Source organism: Ruditapes philippinarum, unplaced genomic scaffold (genome assembly GCF_026571515.1).
Source record: "Ruditapes philippinarum isolate M1 unplaced genomic scaffold, ASM2657151v2 ctg5172_1_1_1_1, whole genome shotgun sequence".
Taxonomy (NCBI): Eukaryota; Metazoa; Mollusca; class Bivalvia; order Venerida; family Veneridae; genus Ruditapes; species Ruditapes philippinarum.
Genome location: NW_026863594.1, coordinates 53,710 through 75,165, shown reverse-complemented (window position 1 = coordinate 75,165; position 21,456 = coordinate 53,710). Strand labels below are relative to the sequence as shown.

The window sequence follows — 21,456 nt, the reverse complement described above, 5'->3', positions numbered from 1 at the left end:
GCGTAACATGTAAGATGACTACAATATTTGTATTTATTTGTGGTAAAGTTGGTTCCCAACTACAACATGTTATATTATTATTACTAAATAATATGAAGAAGTACACAAGTCATATAATCTTCATAAATGTGTTTGAAGAAATAAAGGTTTAAACTAAGATTTAAAATTTATCATAATATTGAATATGTATGTTCACTTCATACTTATTTGGTTGCGAAGCAGCCGAGTCTTATATGATTGGAGAGGTCATCAGGCCTCTACACAGTGTTGAGGGTTATTGTTGGCGTAATCCTTTTTGTGTCTAAAATTTAAGTTAATGAATCTCGTTAAAAGTCTTATAACATTAGAATCAATTTACAAACATAGCTATGCGAATGCTTAATCCTTAAGGTCTCTAAAGGTTGCGTAGAATCAGCTTTCCCAGGCATGCTTGTTCTAAATAAGTCGCGTAACAAGAGGTCACGCAGACTTAAAATACTATTTTTAGCCCTTCAGCATCACAAAATATCAGATTTTATGAATGAAATTTCTTACTGCTTTATCTGTATACAGATACTTGGTTCAAATGTTGAAGGGGGGTTTTCTCAGTGTATTTTTCTCGTATTCAAAGAATTGTCAATCAAAAGTAAGTGTATCAATCTTGTATTCAGTAAATGGTACCCGTATATTTACTTTATGCTATTGAATAAACATGTATATTTATATAAGTTTTAACTATTATGTATTTTTGTACTTATGTTTGTTTTGCATAACAATCTGTATACCTGAGCCACTTGTGCGCCATTTTGAACATTGTTAAGGCGTGTCAGCACTTGAAATTGGTGGCGCAAAATTCAAATCGCGCAAGGAGTCGTGCATACTGATTTCCGCAAGCCGGTCTCCCGCCAGTCTACTATTGCACACCATGTTAGCTGCATGCTCAAACAAACGGTTTATAAGCTTGGAATTTTCTATTTGTCGGGTTCGTTTAGTTAATTGGAGTTGAAGTGGTGTTGTTGTTGAGTTAAGTTCTTGTAGCCGAAGTGTTTAATTTGCTTTTAGACTGTTGATAGAATTTAACTATGATGCATAATTTTAACCTTGGAACAACTCGCTGATTATTCCTAATTTGAGTTTATTCGCAGACCGATATGTTGCTATTATTCGCAGATGCGCAATTCTCTTACTTTCCCGCCATTTGACAAACCCATCTTCAATAGCTGTAAAAAGACCTCTCGCATGCTTCTTTTTAAAGAATCAAACTTGTTTTAAATGAGACGCATGATTTACTGTGAAATGATACGATTTATTTTGCAAGTCATCAGTAAAAACACAGGTATATATTAACATTCACATGCATCAGCTGTACACTTCATGACCAATTTTAAATTTCTGCCTTTGTTGCAAAATATTTTTATTTAAATTTCCTACAAACGGATAGACAATGTCTTCTTATCTAAGTATGTTAATAATGGACTGTGCAAGTGTCTGAAGTTTACCGCGATTAATATCGTGGTATCAGACTAAAATTAAATCATGCGGAAATACGTTGTCTCAACCTAAAGTGAAAGAGCTGTCAATGATAGAGCTGCTGCATTGCTCTGAATTTTTGAAAATATTTAACTGTTGACTTTTACAAACAAGGAAACAAGTTCGTTTTGAAGAAATGGAATTTTCGTGTCGTAACGCTTGCCCTATAAATTCAATAACTGCGCCGATCTAAACAGACATTCGTCAAGGTAGCATTTTATTCAGCTCTTCTAAAGGTGTGCAGTGCACAGCTGACCATTCCTACGCAGTCATTTTACGCGTGCGTAAACCTCACTTGTTATTAATATCTATAGTTTAATGTTGATTACTCTGTATAGTTACATTTACTTAGCATAGCCTAATATCTCAGTGTTCCACTTTCATTTACACTTGTCTTTAAACATTTTGAGATACAAGTTGTTCCTTTAGATTTTAAATGTGTTTGTAATTATAATCCTAAATTCTAGAATAAGTTCATTCAAGGGGTTTTGACATTCGGTTGAAAACAATATTTTTGAAGACGTAACTTCTCTGAAACCTCTCTATAAGTTTAATGAATTGATCACTGGATCTATCTGAGGCACTTTGGCATATAAATAAACCTTACAGATTATATATATATACTGAAAGATGTTCGTCATTATGTCTTATTTTAGTGTTTTCGCTTGGCACCCCGCGGAGCGAAAAAGCGAAAAGCAGCCACTATAGTGTTGTTATTGACGATTAAACTTTTATTCTACCATAAAATTATTTAAACCACTATAACTGAAAGCTAATTGGGTAACTCTCATTCTATTTTTTGTTGAAATACACCACACATTAATAGTTAAGTTAAGTCGGCATGGGTGATGTCCCTTGTTATATTATTATTTTTGTTATTAAAACAAACGTGCTTCTATGCTGAATATATAAGATCTTTTCCACGATTTATATTATTTTTTTCACTACTAGTTAGAGTCCATCCGAGGGAAAAATACAAGAATCGTTCAGATAATTCTACAAGCAAACCACTTTGTATGTTTAAAGTTTGATATCTTGCCCATCAAATTTCATCGAGACCCCAAGCTCAAAATCAATGTGGTTCCCAAAATTCAAAATGGTCGCCAAGATGGTGGCTAAATTTTATTAATTATCAAAATACTCGTATATTTATGTTGAAACTACCAAATTAAGATATCCTAATCATTTTTTGTTAAATATGAATATTGTAAATTAACTGATTTTTCATGAAAAAGAAGGATAAAATAACTTCAAATGAGCGATCAAGTATATCAAACAAACATTAGTAAACAAGTCTATTGTATATTTTGTCATTTTACAAAAGTTTGCTACAACCTATGGCTTTTCTTTGTCTTACTAAGGCGACGCGAAAAGTGGCTGGGGTAAACAGATCCTAATGTAAATAATGGAAATCACACACGCTGCCTCTGCGCAATCCCAACAGAATCACAATAGTGAAGATAATAATTTAAAATCCTACTGATGTTTGGCTCAATTGCAGATTTATTTATAAAATATAATTACAATTTCTCATTTTTATATATTTGACCTTTTATCGCATGAGCATATTGTGAAAAAAGGCCGTTTTCATTTAAAGGCCTCCTCAACTATGAATCTATGAAAAATGCTTCAATACTGATGAAACTGCACAAATGTTGACTGGACCATAGCCTCTGTAACTCAATCTTAAATTTCCTGTTACCATGGCAACGGGGGGGGGGACGTCTCAAAATTGTGAAAAATCACAATTTTGCATTGTTATTTTCCATCAAAACTGATTTCCAAGTCCTGCAACTTCTCAATGGATTGAGAAAGAGTAAAAGGCTTTTCAGCGTTTGTTACACGTTATCTTAAAATTGACCTGAGGTCATTTCAAGCCTGTCACATGTCCACAATTTTCTTGGTGATGAGGGGGTCTTCCCCCTTCATTCCCCTAAATAAAAGGGGGCACATCCCCCTTCTGGCAACCTCTTGATGTACCTTTTTGAGGGGCGGCGCTGAAAAAGTGATTTTTAAAAAAAAAAACCAAAACATTTCTCATACGAAAAACAGTATTTGGGGCCATTAATAGGGCATTTTTTCACTGTTTGTGTCCTCAAAAAGGGGGAGGAGGCGAAAAGCCGTCAAAACACGTCTATATGAGGTAAAAGGTTAAAAAAACATATATCCCTTAACGTTGGTACATGTGACAACTTTTTCTAAAGTTGATCGAATTCAATTGGAGATTTTATTGATTTCTTACTGTAGTCAGATTTTTAAAAAGAAATCAGACCAATTTTGATTTTAATTCTGATAAAATAGCTGTTACATTTTCTTCAGCATTATAACAGATTGCTCACAAGAGTATTCCAGCCACCAAAATAAGTACGTACAATGTATTGCAAAATAAAGAAACCATTGTTCAATGATAAACGTTAGAAAGCCGTAAGTCAATAGAAAGTTTATCTTTAAAAATTCGAGCATTGTCCAACATCCAAAAGCCTAAAACATCATAAAATATTTAGAGCCAAAGCTAGTAGATCAATTCATCATCTAAGCGCAAGTCATGGAAGTCGTATGTTTCAGATATAAATGCAAATATAAAGAAATTATGGGATGCAGTTAGATAGATAAGCAGTACTATATTAAAAAAAAATCCCAATTCTTAGTCAATTGAAATCTAATTATTGTCAAGATGCAAAAACACAAAAGGTAATTAATAAAACATTTGCAAAAAAAAATGTTCTTCAAATAATTATTTCAAATGAGTTTCCACAGCATTAAGTTTCTAAAGTTATAGGAGAACAAATACATTTTACTACAGCATATGACAAAATTCGAAATTCTCTCTTTTCTTTCAAAGATTTAGTTGATTCGATCAAGAAAGAAAAAGATACAGGTCCAGATGTCATTTACTATGATTTCTGAAACACCTTCTACATCAATCTCTTGAATTACTGCCATTTTGTGCCCTTCTTAACATATTTAACAACATTTCGTTATCTGGTGAATTTCCTAAAAGTTCGAAAGGAGATGTGGTTATCTCAATTCCTAAACCTGAAAAGGATAGCACTGACCCTTCAAATTACCGCCCATTTTCACTTACAAGCTACTTATACAAAACATTTGATAGAATGGTAAATAATCCCCTTGTTTGGCATTAAGAAGTTAAAGTAATAATTTCCAGCTTTCAGTCATGTTTCCCTGAATAACATAGTACAAATAACCATCATATTCATCCTGATTTTTTATCTTTAATAAATAAACAACACTCGGCTTCAATTTGATTTGATCAAGTAAAACCTTATGATACAGCATGGAAACCTGGTATTCTTAAAGATATAAAGGATGCAAGATTTAATAGTTGACTACCAATCTTTATTTCAACCTTTCTTGTCGATAGAAGCTTTAAAGGGAGACACAGGCAAAATTTTCATATTTTAGATTTTAATTTTCTATCCAATATTCTATAAATGTCATCGAAATGAATAGACTAAGCAGTCTAGGGAACAAAATTTTTCTCCATATAAAGAAAAAATTTGGTGTGTTCCTAACCTGACCCACGACGGGTCAAGGTAAAGCAAAAGATTACAGCCATGGTTCAATCGTGAAACACTATAAAATAACTTTGAAGATTACTGCCATTATTGCGCCTTCTTACATATTTAAAATTTCTTACAATTTCCATCAATATGTGTTTTTTCTTCCTAACTTAGGATCTGTCAAATTGTCAATTGCACTTGCTTTTAAAAACTACTAATGGTAATAGTTCCCTTGTTCTGCATTGAAGTTAAAGTCATAAATTTCCAGCTTTATATGTTTCCTTAAAACTACAAATAACCCTTATAATATGTTTTCTTAATACAGAAAAAACATCTGGCATTAATGATTTCAGTAAAAACTTATATAAGCATGCGTATTTTTAAAAAATATAGGTATTAATTTAATATTTTCTTTCTAATTTTGCCGATAATCGCATTTAAAGTAAAACTTCAACTTCTGATGAAAAGCTTTCTGTTCAATATGCAAATTACAGCTACAATATTTTAACAAACTAAATGAAGGTAGCCCCTTTGTTTAAAAGATAGTTTAGAAAAACTTTAAGTAGACCCAAAGTATATTCTTCAAAATGGTGTGATGTTTCTCTGTGAACTTAAATTCTCCAGAAGTTCAAATTAGTCTTTCAAATTTAAAAAAGTCATCCATTTCTCCTGATGTTATTTAAGAACATTTTTCAAACTTCAAAGAACATCTAGATTTTATTCATATTTACACAGACGATTCCAAAGATTGGTGCAACGAAGGTGTAGTTGTCTATAAAAATCAATTTACATCGTGAATGAGACTACCTGGTAATGTATCTATATTTACTGCTGAAACAAAAGCTTTTGATTTAGCCTTGTTAATCATTTTACAGCATAATATTTTGTAATTTTTTCAGATTCACTCTCTGTGCTATTTTATATCAATCAAAAATATAAAACTTGATAATATTATGGTAAAGAAGCTCTTGTTATGATTTCCTGATATATTAAAAATATTAAAAACCAAGGCAGTAAAATTATGTTGGATCCCAGGCCACGAAGGAGTACAAGGAAATGAAAAGTTTGTCTAAAGAAACTTAAAAACTCAACCATTACTGTTAAAACTTGTGATTTTTAACCTTCATTAAATAAACTTATATCATCTGAATGGTAATCAAATTGGAACAAATGATATAAACCCCTGACTGAAAGTGTCACCATCTCTATCTCTTATAAACCATCATGATCAGGTTGGTCTTCTGAGATGTTCAACATGACACAATAGAGTTACACATTCTTATGGAACGCCATAGCTGCCTCATGTTGTTACATTTCGTTTTATATTTCCCTTATATGTGACTTATTATGTATAATAGAAGTGTTGGCTTGCCAACATTTTATGGGAACCTGTCTTAACGAAGTCTTATTAGGTCAAATATTCATTTTATCTTGTCAAAACGTAGTGCTGACTTGTCTAAACACTACACTGTCTTATTATTTCAAAACGTCATGTTATCATGTGCAAATCCGGTGTTAACATGCCGAATGGAAGTCTTAATATGTCTAGCATGCACACCATCTTTACGAATTAAAATTCCATTATGTCTGAACAAAGACTTGTTTAAATGTGGTGTTGAGTTGTCTTGAAATTGTCTTAGCATGTGAAACAGTAGTATTATCTTGTCGGAAGTAGGTGGCATCTTGTCCAAATGTAATCCTGGTATGTTATGACACTGTTGTATTATGTTATATTTTGTCAGACTGCCATGTCATTGTGTTCAAATTCGGTGTTATCTTGCTTAAAGAATGTCTTTTATGTCAAAATAGCATGCTGTCTTGTCCAACTGTGGTGGTAATTTGTCTATAAATCGTCTTATTTCTTATTATGTGAAACAGAAGAGTTATTTTGTCGGAACTTGGTGCCAACTTGTCAAACTCATGTCTTATTATATCGGCTAGTAGTGATATCTTGTTCAACCGTTATATTGACCTGAGTGCTGTCCTGTTTTGTCAAACTGTTTTGTTGCTTTGTATGAGGTGGTGTTATTCTGTCTTATTGTGCGAAAGCATCATGCTGTCTTGTCTAAAACTGTTGTTATCCTGTCTAAAAATATACTTATTTTGTGAAATACTTATGTTGACTTGCCAATAAATTGTGTTTGTTTGTGTAAACGATATTTTATTATGTCCAACAGCCTAAACACCGTCTTATTTGTGAAATATTGTGGTATCTATACACATTACGGTTATGAACTGTTAAAACGCTATTTTAATTTGTCAAACTGTCATGTTATTATGTCCAAATGCAGATTCAACTTGTCTATCTTCGTCTTATTATGTAAAATAGTCATATCATCTTGTCGAAACGTGTTGATGACTTGTCTAAAATTACTATCTTTTTGTCAAAGTGTCATTTTATTTTGTCAAGGTTCGGTGTTAATTTTACTAAACATCGTTCTTTTATGGCGAAGTATCATTTTTCCTTTTCAAATGTGGTGTTTACTTGTTGAAACACAATATCATTATGTAATACAGTGGCGTTGACTTGCCAGTTTATGACGTTAACATGTCTAAATGCCGTCTCATTATGTCAGATAATCGTGTTATCCAGGCCAGATGCGATGTTGTCAAAATTTAGTATCACGTGACCAGAACCCGCGCGGTGCGATAAAAAATAGAGCAAAAAAGATAACGGGACAGTTTAGCAAAATCAAACAGCACTTTCTCAATACAGAACTAAATTTGAAGAAATTTACACAATTATTAGACATAATAAGACTGTTTCTGTGTTTTACAAGAAAACATCAAATTTCGACAATATAACACTTTTGTTTTACATTATAAGAAAGAGTTTATACAAGTCATTACCACATTTCGACAAGATACCGCAATTTATTGACTTTATAAGACTGAGTTTTAACCAGTGAAAACTGCTTTTTGACAAAATAGCGTACAGTTTATCATAACAAGGCATGGTTTAGCCCAGCCAACATTCCATTTCGGCAAGATAATTCGAATATTTGATATAAAAAGACAATTCAGTAGTGAAGTTGGCAAATTAACACAGTTGTTTGACACAATAAGACAATGTTTAGGCATTTAAACACCGTATTTTAAAAAATAACATTTGCAGTTTGATCAAATAAAACTGTGCTTTTACAAGTCAACACCAAATTTCGACAAGAGAACACTACTGTTTCAAATGATCAGACAGTCTTTTGAGAAAACAGCTCCACAATTTGACCAAATAGCGCGACTAGTTGACATAATATGACACATTTCAGACAAGCCAAAACGACATTTTTGACATGATAACACTACTGTTTTAAATAATTAAACAATTTTAACACAAGTCAACATCACATTTTAAAGAGATAAGACTACTGTTAGGTATAATAAGGCAATGTTTAGACAAGTCGACAAATTACAATGGCATTACAACGCTTATATTTGACATAATAAAATAGAGAGAAATAAGAATCCCTAAAGAAAGCCCAACACGGCACAATTAAAAATGTTGCAGGCTCGATTTGATTGAGCCTGTTCATGGACGGTACTGTCAAGTGTAAACTATCGTCCACGCCCCCTAGCACCGGCTTAAGCAGAATTCAACATTTAACATGAACTGGTAAAATTTAGAATTTTGAAACATCCGCAGATGTGTTCATATGGCGGTTATCATGGAACCTTCAATGTGACACGTTAGTGCCATTCCATAAGACACATTTTCGGCAAGATAAAAAGAAATGTAATAATATGAGGCAGCTATGGCGTTCCATACATTCTCATCTTTTAACAGGCCATTATGCTGAATGCTATGATCTTGCACAGGTTCATCATAGATAATACCGATTAAATTCACCTTCACAACTTTTGGACCCATTTCCTTCCTTAACATTGATCGACTACTTAAGAGATATAAACCTGTATTATAAAAGTTATTAACTCCCTTTTTAACCCTTTTTTATGTTTTTTTTTAGGTTTAATAATCTTATATGAACAAATAAATTACTATTCATGTAGTGTTCGGCACGGTATGGCCAGTTGTGTGTCAATGTGCCATTTAACCCAAACACACGATCATAAATTAATAAAGTGTCATTATCCAGCTTAACTTAAGTAAGCTTAGGAGCTGCATGCCTCCAAATTCATGCTAATTTTTAGGAAAATGTATTAAAAAGTAAAATATTGTCAAGTGAACAAAGAAAGAAATTTATACTTTCAAACAATACTTAAAATTTATTAAGTAGGTCAGACTATGTAAATATAGCACTTACAAATACAGTGAAAAATACTGTAAAATCACGGATTAATTGCATATTACATTTAATTTATTTCTTTAATTGTGAATAGTTATTAAAATTGTACTTTTAAAACTTGATTGTATTTAGAGATATAAGGTGAAGTCCGAAATGTTTAAAAAAAGCGTGAAGTATGAGTCATTAAATGCAAAACCATAAAAATCCTATACTGGCGGCCATATTTACCTCAATATCTTATGCCAAATATTATGTGCAACTCTTCAAAGATTTTTTTGTTTGTTTAAAACACAAAAGAATAAGATATAATGCTAGATATTGCATTATTTTGCAAATATTGTAAATTGTCAGAAGGGTATCTCAAAATACTGGATTTTGGCGGCCATCTTGGCGGCCATTTTGAATTTTGGCCGCCATTTTGATTTTTAAGGCTGGGATCTCGATCCAAAACAGGTAGACATACATCAAACTAGGATAATCTAAAGTGGTTTGCTTGTAGAATTAATAGAACGATTATATGTACTCTGACTCTAACTATACTCAGCTTAAATTTATTAAGTCCAATTTAAGGGAAGCTATCCCATCTTATTTTGAGATTTATAGGCACAATAGATATGTTTGTATCAATAGTTCATTTTTATTGTGTTTTTTAAAAGTTCGAATCGCTTAAATATTTCAGTTGCCAAAATATCTCTCAAAACTAGTTTTGGAAATTTTTCAAATCATAACCCACTTAATGCAGTCCGAATTTGAGATACCATCATTGCTATAATAAAATGTGTTATACAGTAAATATACTCTGATATTTACCTGTAATTTTAGAATATACTATGATATTTACCTGTAAGTTTACACAAATTCACTTCTTAGTCGGTCATTGAAACGTATTTCAAAGCTATGTGATTAAGAGATTAATAATTTTTTTTTATGTTTTTTGTTTTGTTTAAATTTTCTCCAACATAATTAAAGAAGACTCATGTATATCATAGACAGAGACAAAAATAGTAGAAGATTACAAGATATATTGCTCTATTTGCTCTTCGGCGAACTTGCTTCCCAAAATTAACTAACACAGTTATTTCATTTATCAATCCGAGCTTTGAATTGTACCATATATGAACGGTCATACTGCGACAGTTCTCAGTGGTTCTAAATATTCAACAAAATAATAATAATAATAATAATAATAATAATAATAATAATAATAATAATAATAATAATAAAATAAAAATAAAAAAGAAACGACAAAAACAGCAACAACAACAAACAAAGAAAAACAGATTTTCATCGATCTTTTGATCTTTTTATTTCTTTTTTGTTTGATATTATCAAAATTTATAATTCGAATATAAAGCTTGTCGCCAAATCACATCAGACATACTTGTTTAACGAAAAGGAAGAAAGAGATTCAAAACAGATTTTATTCTTGTATATATCATCATTATCATCCCCTTTTTACTTTTTCGTCGGACGCTAATAGAAAATTTTTTTATAACCCCTTAACCGACTTGTATATAGTTTATTGCTTATTGGGAGTCCATCGGCCCTTTTGGACACTTGACAAACTCACAGGTAGTGTCTGTAAAGAAAAATGTGGAAACCAAAATCTTCATCTTCAGAGTTAATCTCTCTGCCATTTTCGCTAATAATTAGACTAAAACAGTGTTTTTTTTCAGCTGCGAAAAAACTGTTTGGTTATAATATGATCTATTACTTAGTCTAAAACAATTATAGTCCTCAACTTGTCAAGTAATGATACTGCTAATAGATCAAAGTCCACGCAAGCATGCACACACACAAAGGGTCAAATGTGCTCCATATCGTTACTCTTTACATACAGTATGATTATAAAATCATTTATAATAGTGTGTATAGATCAATTTGATAAAATGGTATTAAATAAATCTATGTAATTTGTAATTAAAGTAGGGGATTAAATTGCGATTATCTGTCATGAAAGAAAAGAATATTTGGACGAGAAAAAAGCATATTGTCTTGGGACTAAAGCGCTGATAATGAAAATACAATTCGCGGCTGCTTTTGGATTGAAGTACTCTGCATACACTTAATATTTAGGTTAATCGCGTTAATTTTGTGTCGAAAATTAATCTTCCGGGTGAGAGCAATAAAGTCCAATCGAACTTCAAATCGTAGGACAGCTTCCTTACACGAAAGAAATCCAAAGTTCCTGGCGGGATTGAAACATACGGTTGTGAGGGGCAAGTGGTTTGAAGTAACTGAAATACTCGCGTAAAAATGAAACAATGATGTATATGCTCTCTTAATATTCATAAGAGTCTTATAAAAATCATTTATAAAAAATATCCTGTTTATTAGCAAATTAATTTGTGTAAGCCAACGTACAAATCCCAGTAAACAAATGACGTTAATATAACGTCGGATTGTCGTTTGATTTTGGTCACGACGTCGTCGACGACCAAAATACGACGTAAATCTGACGTCCAAAAACCGATGTCTATTATACGTTTCTTTTAGACGTCGTACTAAACTCAGGTTCTGGTCTGTTACATGACGGTAAGTAAAAATAACAAAGAAAAATATCCTAATTCGCTGTTGTAAATATTTAAACTTTTTTAGGGGTACATATGCAGGTGCCTTTCGAAGGCCAAGTGCGCGGTGCTGCAATCAATAAAAACATATGTGGCGCTGTAAATATAGATAGCCTCAGACCTGTATACAAGTTCCAATCATTATACGTTTTTTTATCATTTATAGTATTTTATGTATCACAATAACGGTGTTTTAACATTAGTCACAGTGACTTAAAAAGAAGACAACAATTATAATTCGAATACAGAGTTTGTTGAAAAATCATTTATAACATTTATCTTATTTAAAAGCAAACTAATTTGTGTAAGCCAACGTGCATATATATTACATGTACATTAACCATATCAATTAAATTTATCAGTGCACTGTGATATAGGTTTTGTATATAACTACATTGATCCTTTATCAGCATTTTACGCAAGATTTAAGCATTGTTTATTTGTAAACTTCGGTGTCCCGTTAGGGCCATCGCGACACACACATAACTCGAAACAACGAAAACAAGAAAGAGCGATGGGGAGAAACGTCGAGATAACAAAAGCACGATAATGAAAGGTCGATATAATTTCGTGTTTTCACCATGGTGGCTTTGTTTCATTATTAGATTTTTCACCATCTTACTTTAGACTATAAATTATCGTGGTTTCGACTTTCCACTTTTGAGTTTTTACCATTGTTTTTTCACCTCCCTGTTAAGCATGCGCACTGAATGACAATCTACAAAGGTGTCACCGGTAGTACGAAACAGTTAATCTTTAAAAAAGCACATTGTACTTACTTTATGCTAACATCATGGCCCAAAGCAATATACAAAAATTTTGGTTTGTAATTGTATCCTTTGAAAAAAATATTTTCTTAAATCCTCATACTTTGTTATGATCACTGTGCGCTTGCCAGACAGGAAGGCGATACTATGATCGTGAAAGATTCGATGGTGACAATCGAAAGTTCATTGATGAAAATTGGAAAAGAAACCACAAAAAACAAAAACGAAACCATGATTGTGAAAAGTCGAAAATATAATGATGAAAAGTCGAAAGTACGGTGGTGAAAAGTCAAAATAACGAAACAACGAAACCTCGATGGGAACGTACGATGGTATTAGACAAGAAATTATATCGAGTTTTCACCATCATACTTCGACTTTTCATCATCGTACCTTCGACTTTTCACCATCTTTGTTTCGTTATTTTACATTTAATACCATGGTATTTTCGTATTTTCATTGTTTCGAGTTATGTGTGTGTCGCGATAGCCTTAACGGGACACCGTAGTAAACAAACATTGAAGCTGTTGAAAGGTAAAGGTTCGTACAAAATTTCAAATAGCGCAACGATATTTAACAATCATACATGAAACAAGTCTAATTGATTTTCAGAAAATAGTAACAATTTAAGTATTATAAGCGGACAAATCGCACAAGTTTGTGACTATGTCTTGATTATATCTTTGAAAGAAACATGACGGGAAAGGATTTTGTCTAGTAATATATCACTTACTCATGCAATAGTTACAAAAATAAATGTATAATGGATGTTGTTTTACAAAACGCAAAATGTTTTTCATTAATGTTGCTATGACAGTGTTCTGCATACCTGACTAGAATGGAAAACGGTTGGACAAATTGTTAAATAGAATATACATAAAAACAGGTAAACTCAATATTGAATATTCCATTATTTTCCGTTATATATATGTAATTTCTCAGTTGAAAAAAGTCACGGGGTAGGACTTGTTACACGAAAATTGGAATCTTTCCGATAACTTGTCATGTTGATTTTCTACCAGAGAGAAAAAAACTCTTTAAAATGTATTTATTTATATCTTAAATGAAAGGATAAGCTGTAAAATTAAAACCTAATAATAAAGATTGTCAACTACATTTTTGTATTTTGTGATTTACGTCGGGAGATATTGTATAAGGGAGTCAGCGTTGTATCTGAAGACATATTGAGTAAATATCGTATACATTAGCATATTTACAAACGAAAACCTATATATTTATGGTATCTTTCAAAAATTATAAGGTAGTATCATTTTTTTATGGGATTCTAAATGAAAAGCCCTTGTTTAGAATTTCATTTCTTACTTTTTGATTATTTGATGGTATACTCAAAAAATAACTTTGATGATGTTTCTTCGTTCCACTGAAAAGGAAAAGAACAAAACAAAACATATATATAATTTTATTTGCCCACATTGTTATATAAACTTTATAACATGTACATTGTTTTTTTTAAATTCAAAGTATTAAAGTGTCCGAGTTATTAAATAACGTCAATAATCACTTCCTTTTATATTTGTATGACCTTCTATCTCAAATTAAGTGTTTTTATCTCAAAGTACGCATACTTTTCATTATTTCATAAACATGTTTGGATCCCTTTGATTATGTTCTTATCAAAAAGTAAAAAAATTCAAGCAACATTATCCTTCCAAAGATAATTGATTAAATTAACTTACAATTTTTTTATTAATTAAAAGGACTGTATCATCAACCTAGCCGAGGATATGGAGGAAATCAAAAAGACACTTAGTCAGTACCCTTCAAGTTTCAATGTCCAAGAAACGATAGCTGCTTTCTCACGTGAAGAATTGGAAAAGATAAGACACAAATTAGAGATTGAACTGGAATCTTCTGAAAAAGAATTCAGCACGGACATGGAAAAGTTAAGAGTCGAAAATTTAATGTCTTTTCTTCATTACCATCTAGGAGATCGAGAAAAGGCGACACAGTTCAACAAAAAAGTTTTAGACACAGAACCAGAGAATATGATAGCTTTATCAAATAAAGCTTGGTTTTCTTTACGAGACCGTAAAAACATATTGCAGTGCAAAGAACAATGTGACCGTCTCAAAGTAATAAAGAGACAAAACCAATTGGCTTGTTTAATGGCTAGAGCTGAGGTGGCATTTACCTATTCAAGACTAGGAATACGGAATTACCAGAAGGCATCGTCAGAGTTCGAAAAGGTTCTTCAAGATTGCAATACGATTAAAACAGTGGGAAATGGACCTAATTCGGAAGATAATTCAACTCCAGTTCCAATAGACTATTGTTGCGTATGGATGTATGGAAAAGCCCTCTGTCAACAGAGACTGTCCAATTTGCATAACATGTACGACCTAGCAGATATTGAAAAACAGAAAAACAGTTGCAGTCTTACGCTAGATATATTGTCAAATATAGTTGGGATAAAAGATTCTGAAAGCGCTTGTATCAAAAGATACAAAGCAAGATCATTTATTGAAATTGGTTGGATTGCGTATGAAGTCAGCAGAAATAAGTACGTGTTTCCAAAAGGCATGGAAGAGTTTATGCCTCCAAATTCACCACTTCTAATGCCTCCGACAAATTATTTTATGAAAGCTCTTGAGTATTATCAGGATGACGTATTTGTTCTTGAACGAAGCGGGAAGTACTTCCGATATATAAATGAACTTGAAAAATCAATAGATCTTCTACTTAAAGCTATTCAGATTAAACCAACCTCATTTGGTTATCATCACATCGCCTTGTCGTTCAAAAGGCTACTTGAATTTGGTGATGGAGCATTAGCACGAAAATTACAAGAAATTCCCCTGGACTGTCAACAGGGATCAGTGCAATCAGACAAGACGGATGAAGACGCAACTGAAGTATCTGAAACACACTTCGAGCATTCAAAAGGAGATAGTATCGGTCTTTTTACCACTATGTCATCCAGCAAATTTAATAATATTGCAGCGGGCAACCCGACGACAATACAAATGCAATTTCATGAAACAAATACCCGTATGAGTGATAATAATAACCACAAACCAAGATCATCGTATAGAACAAGAATACATAATAATTATAGGAGTACTGTATACAAAAGCCACAATCAAATGTTTAAAGCTTACAGAGGACAAAATGTTGGAATACCATTCTTTGAAACACCAGTTCAGCCAAATAACAAAGAAACGCATGTCACGCGGCAATCAAGTGATGCCGCTGTTGATTATTTGACTGGGACATTTTCACAACTTGATATAAACCCTCAAAGAGGGAACGCAATCACATTTCCAGTTTATGGACACTATAACTCAAGAACTTTTCGAGATAGAAGTCAAAGGTATGACAGACGTCCCTATAATCGGTGCAGTTACAAAAGATTTTGCAACAGAGTTACTAATTCTCCCTGCGGTCCTTCGAGGCAGAAAAGCAAAATAGGAATTAAATGCCCCAAAAAGCCAATCAGTATTGATTACAATGAACATAAACCTGTTGTTGATAAAGTCATTGCGTATCTTGATAAAGCTTTTGAGATGTCGTCAAATACGGTTGCAATATACGATAAGGCCATACTTTATAGGCAGATTAGTCAACCTGAAAATGCATTAAAGGTTTTAGATAATTTGTTACAGGTCAATGATCAATTAATTCCAAAAATTATGCTGGCGAACATTTACGAGCAGTCAGCTTTTTGTATAAATGATATGTTTCTCATCTCTGATGATATCAACATGAATAAAAGAAGAGACATGGAGGAGGACAGGGACTTTTACCTAAAATCATCAATTGAGATTTCATGTGCCCTTATTAATAAGATTCCATCCCTCCATAATTGCTGGAAATCTGCTGCGACACTGAGGAATGTCCTTTACGATAAATTAGAGATAGAAAGAACGAAAGATACTCTTAAAGAACTACGGAATCTTTACAAAAAGCTAAATGATCATTTTGATGCAATTAAAATACTTAAAGAATTGCAAACATTAGCCGATAACGAAGAAGAAGAAAAGGAGTTTCTAGAGGGAATTGTCGAGCATCAACTTTCCATGGGGAACTATGAGGAGGCAGTAATCGCTCTATGCATGTCTAAGCAACTAAGGGATGGGCAACCAATTATTAAAAAGGATTTGTACATCAAAGCTTATATCGAGGCTGGTTTGAACGCTTTCACACGAAAACACTATCAAAAAGGAAACATGCGTATCCGAGAGGCGTTTAGATTTGTGAGAGAATCTCAACAAATTCCCAAAAATAGTGAAGCATCTAATGAAACAAACATAGATGCAGAGGAAAATGAATCATTCGACCTTTTTATTCTTTCAAACCTTGATGACGACGAAAATGGTCGAAAACTCATGATGCTTTTAGATAATTTTGGACTGAAAACAACATTTAATACAGATAGTCCAGCGATTACTCCAGGTACACCAGAAGTAACTGGAATGACAAACATAATGAACAGATCGAATGCTTTCGTGATTTTAAAAGACTTTGAAACAGACAATAAGACAATGCAACATATAATTGATAGAATGCAAAATATTGTGGAAAATAGACAACACAAAACATTGATTTTAGTAGTGACACTACAAGTTTCTACGGAAACACAACCAGGATCTTTTTATGCAACGCAGAAAACAATTACAATTGATCTTAAATCTGTATCAGAGGACACTTTGTTTGCAGTTGTACCCGAGGGTGTCAAAAGTTTGTTAATGGCTCTTGCGTCGGTGTAAAAAAGCTAGTACGCTGTTGAATTGAAACTCTTTGATCCTTGTACGGTTATGTACATTTTCTATATATATACATGTTCGCTGCAATATGTGTTAGATGACATAATAATTGTAATTGTTTCTTGTTAAGAAAAATGTAAATGAGTGATGTCCCTTAGTCCGAACCTTTTGCCATTTTTGTTATCGTTCAAAAGTACATCGATGTTGAAATATCGTAGATACGACGAATGTTGTTTCACCTTGGCACGATTTTGGTTGCAGAGTGAAGTTTAAACATTGTTATTGATGAAATAAAGAATGATATTTTCGTCGAACAGTGGAACCGATAGATGTTCGGATCAAGAAGATGACGAAGCGAAAGGCCTTACCTTCTCCAGTTAAAACAAAGTAAGACTAGATATAGGACAACATTCAATGAAGTTCAGACTTGTTATTGTCAATCGATTAAAAAAAGTATTAGAGAAATTTAAGAAAATAGTTTTTGTTGTCAGATTGATGACGTATTTTTTGTAAGATTTGAGGGTCGTACTTAGCACTGATAAAGTAACAACATAATTTTGGATCGTGTTTGATGTGTAAAATTGTAAAGTGATTATATTCACTAGGGAACAAAAATTGCAAAAGGAGTTGTTTAATGTTATACATCGGGTCAAGTGGCATTGATTAGAATTTGTATAGCAAAGTCAGATATACAATATCATTGATTTCTATGGAGGGAGAATAAAACTATAAAGAATGTGAATATAAATTTCAAAGTCTGTTTTTTATGAAAGTACCATATTTTGGCATAATACTTTTGGCCTTAGTGGCGAATTACACCCGATGCCTACAGGGATAATAATGCATTCAAAATATACAGACAGGTTGTCCAACAGATGATGCTCATTTGATTTATAGACGACCATTTTACATGGACAATTCCCTGTGTCATTTGTCATGAATATTTCTCTCAAGTTGGCGTCGTATGCAAGACCTTGTGCGATATTTTTGATGGCAAAGATGGCTTCGCAAATGGTACCGGCTATATTGTTTAAATATCAGAAGTTAATAGTTTCGTCAGTCAAAAAGATATAGTGTACATATTGCAAGGGCATAATAAACCCTTTACTTATTATCTGCCAACAATGTGAAAAGGTATTCATTTTTATAAAAAAAATAAGAAATACATGACTGGGAAACAGTAAAATAGCATAGAAATATCATTCAAACGTGAAATAGACTGATTTCTATATGATAATTACTGTTTTATTTTTGATACATGTGTGTGACATTGTACAACAGTTGAAATAGATGTGGATGTTAGAAAATTTATGAAAAAAAATCATGTAATAAGCATAATTTGAATGTAATCGGTTTTTTTTGTATAAAAAGCGATTTTAAAATTGAAGGTTGTAAAGTATATTTTATTTGCTTTTTTGGGTGGACGAAATGGAAATTTAAGATATTTGAATATGGAATGAAATATATTTGAATGAATGAGTATTAAATTTTGAAAAGGGCTTTAACATTCCAAAGAGGGGAGTTTGTTGTTGAGAAATGTATGTTAGATGTCTACTACATTTGTATTTATTACAGGGACTCTAATAAGGTTTTTCGAAATTAATGATTCATATGACGTAGGACTAGACAATTTACTTATGTGTAAAAATTATCTTTTGCTCACTCTGTTTTTCCAAAATAATAATTGTAATTGTGAAAAATGATCCAAAATTGAGTGTATTTGTAAGTCATCTTTTGCAAATCTTTCTTAGCTGATCTATGTAAGAAATTTTCTAAGTTTCTAAGACCCTCAATATTATATCCTTCGATATTTTAGTAAAGTGGACAAGAGTGATGTCCCTTGTTTATTACTATTTGATGTAGGAAAATATATTTGATGTAGGAAAATATATGGATACATCCTTTATTTATTCATTGCAAACAGTCTATGCGTAGAACTAGGTCAACACAAGTTTAATCAAGATTTTAGCAAATGCAGGGCGTCATCATATAAGACAAATCATTTTTATACATACTTTTGCTTTAATCTGAACTTAATATTCCCTTTTCAGTATTGTTTCATCCTTAGTAATTACAAATTTTAACTGATTGTAAAACGCATCATTTTGTGGAGGAAGCCAGGTTTTTCAATTGTATTTGGGAAGTTACCCATGACAACTATTTAGAAAAGTCAGACGATTTTAAAGATAAATTATTCGATCAATAATATCAAAGTTACAGTCATGTTATTTATGGTTAAATCTTTTGATGAATGTAAAGTTTTGAGAAACTTTATTCATTTTTTTCTGATTTAGATATAGTTTTTCTTGAATTACCCAAGGTTGTTCTATATACACTTTATTGAGCTGTGTGTACATTTTGTGCACAATTTCTAGGTTGCGCTCAGAGTTTCGTCAGTCTGTATAAGCACAGAAAATTTAAGTTTGCAGCTGAGGAGTATATAAACCCCTGTTAATTCCGCCAGAACAAGTTTCTAAGATTTGCCCTCCGGTTTGGGTTTTGATAGTGAACATATGTTTTTCATTGTAAGCCAATTTAATGTTTTTTTCATTTTTGTATTCATGAATAGATCTTTTATCAGTCATTTAAAAGTAAAAGTTATCATTTGAATTAAGAAATTTATTGTTTAAACTTAGGCTGGTTGACATATATATATTTGCATTTTGAGTTTAATTACATTAAACTACTTTAGCACAGATCAAAATTTTAACTATTACTGTGCTAAAATTGTTGTTTGGACTTTGTCATATGTGTTTTGCTAGTATTTTGGTAGTTTTGATTTATAAGTCATATAGTAATTTAGATAAACCCTTAAGGAATAAAATTTAATTTACTAATATTAGTGCTTCTTTTTATAGTTTATGTAAAGGTAAATGCAACTACATCCCTTAAGCTAGAAATTAAGATTAGCCACATTCGAGCCACATTTCCCCGACTTTGTCCGGAAATAACTTGTGCAGATACCTAGAATAGGAATCAGCAAGGAAATACTACAGCCGACCAGAGCGTAACAATACGTTAGATGACTACACTATTTGTATTTATTTGTGGTAAAGTTGGTTTCCAACTACAACAGGTTATATTATTATTATTACATAATATTGTATAATTTTACTGAAGAAGTACACATTAAATCCTCATAAATGTGTTTGAAGAAATAAAGGTTTAAACTAAGATTTAAAGTTTATTATTGAATATGTATGTACACTTCATTTTTATTCGGCTGCAAAGCAGCCGAGTCTTATATGATTGGAGAGGTCATCAGACCTCTTCACAATGTTGAGAGTGATTGTTGGCGTCATCCTTTTTGCGTCTAAAATTGAAGTTAATGAATCTCGTTTACAGTCTTGAAACATTAGAATCAATCTACAAACATAGCTATGCGAATGCTCCGCTTCAAAATACCATATATCAACGGTCATAACAGGTCTTCGTGGTTCTAAATATACAACAAAATAATAATAATAATAATAATAATAATAATAAAAATAATAACAAACAAAACAGATTTTCATCCGTCTTCTGATCTTTTTATGTCTTTGTTTAATTAAAACTTCGTTTTTTTGTTTATCGGCATTGTTTGATATCAACTTAAGCGATTCCAAAATTAATCGTTTTTGATAGATAGGAAGAAAGAGTGCCTAAAAAAGATTATTCTTGTAGATATCATTATTACCCCCTTTTTTACTCGTATCAAAATATAAATTTGAATATAAGTTGGTGCTTATTAATCTCTATGCCATTTTTGTTGATAATCAGAATAAAGAATAATCTATAAGCTGCGAAAAAGAAAAGAAAAAAGAAAGAAAAAAGGTCCATTATATGAAGTATTACTTAAACAATCATAGTAATAGATCAAAGTCCATGCAAGCACGCACACACATAAAGGGTCAGATGTGCTTCATATCATTACTCTAAACATATTGTATGCTCACAAAATCATTTATAATAGTGTGTGTATAGATATATTTGATAAATGGTATTTAATAAATCTATCTAATTTGTAATTTAAGTAGGGGATTAAACTGCGATTATCTGTCATGAAAGAAAATAATATTTGGACGCAAGGGATGAGAAAAAAGTATGTGTTAGCCAGTCTTGGGACTAAAACCCTTAAAATGAAA

General features: G+C 32.0%; 1 protein-coding gene across 1 annotated transcript; it reads left to right on the top strand.

Moving 5' to 3' along the window:
- Window positions 1-14,335: 14,335 nt before the first annotated feature.
- On the top strand, window positions 14,336-20,534 carry LOC132722619 (uncharacterized). Its single transcript, XM_060707144.1, has one exon. The coding sequence runs from the start codon at window positions 14,354-14,356 to the stop codon at window positions 17,333-17,335; it is 2,982 nt and encodes a 993-aa protein (XP_060563127.1). The 5' UTR covers window positions 14,336-14,353; the 3' UTR covers window positions 17,336-20,534.
- Window positions 20,535-21,456: the final 922 nt, after the last annotated feature.

Bases quoted from the DNA above. Each gene is read 5' to 3' on its own strand.
- LOC132722619 (XM_060707144.1), top strand. From the start codon at position 14,354: ATGGAGGAAATCAAAAAGACACTTAGTCAGTACCCTTCAAGTTTCAAT.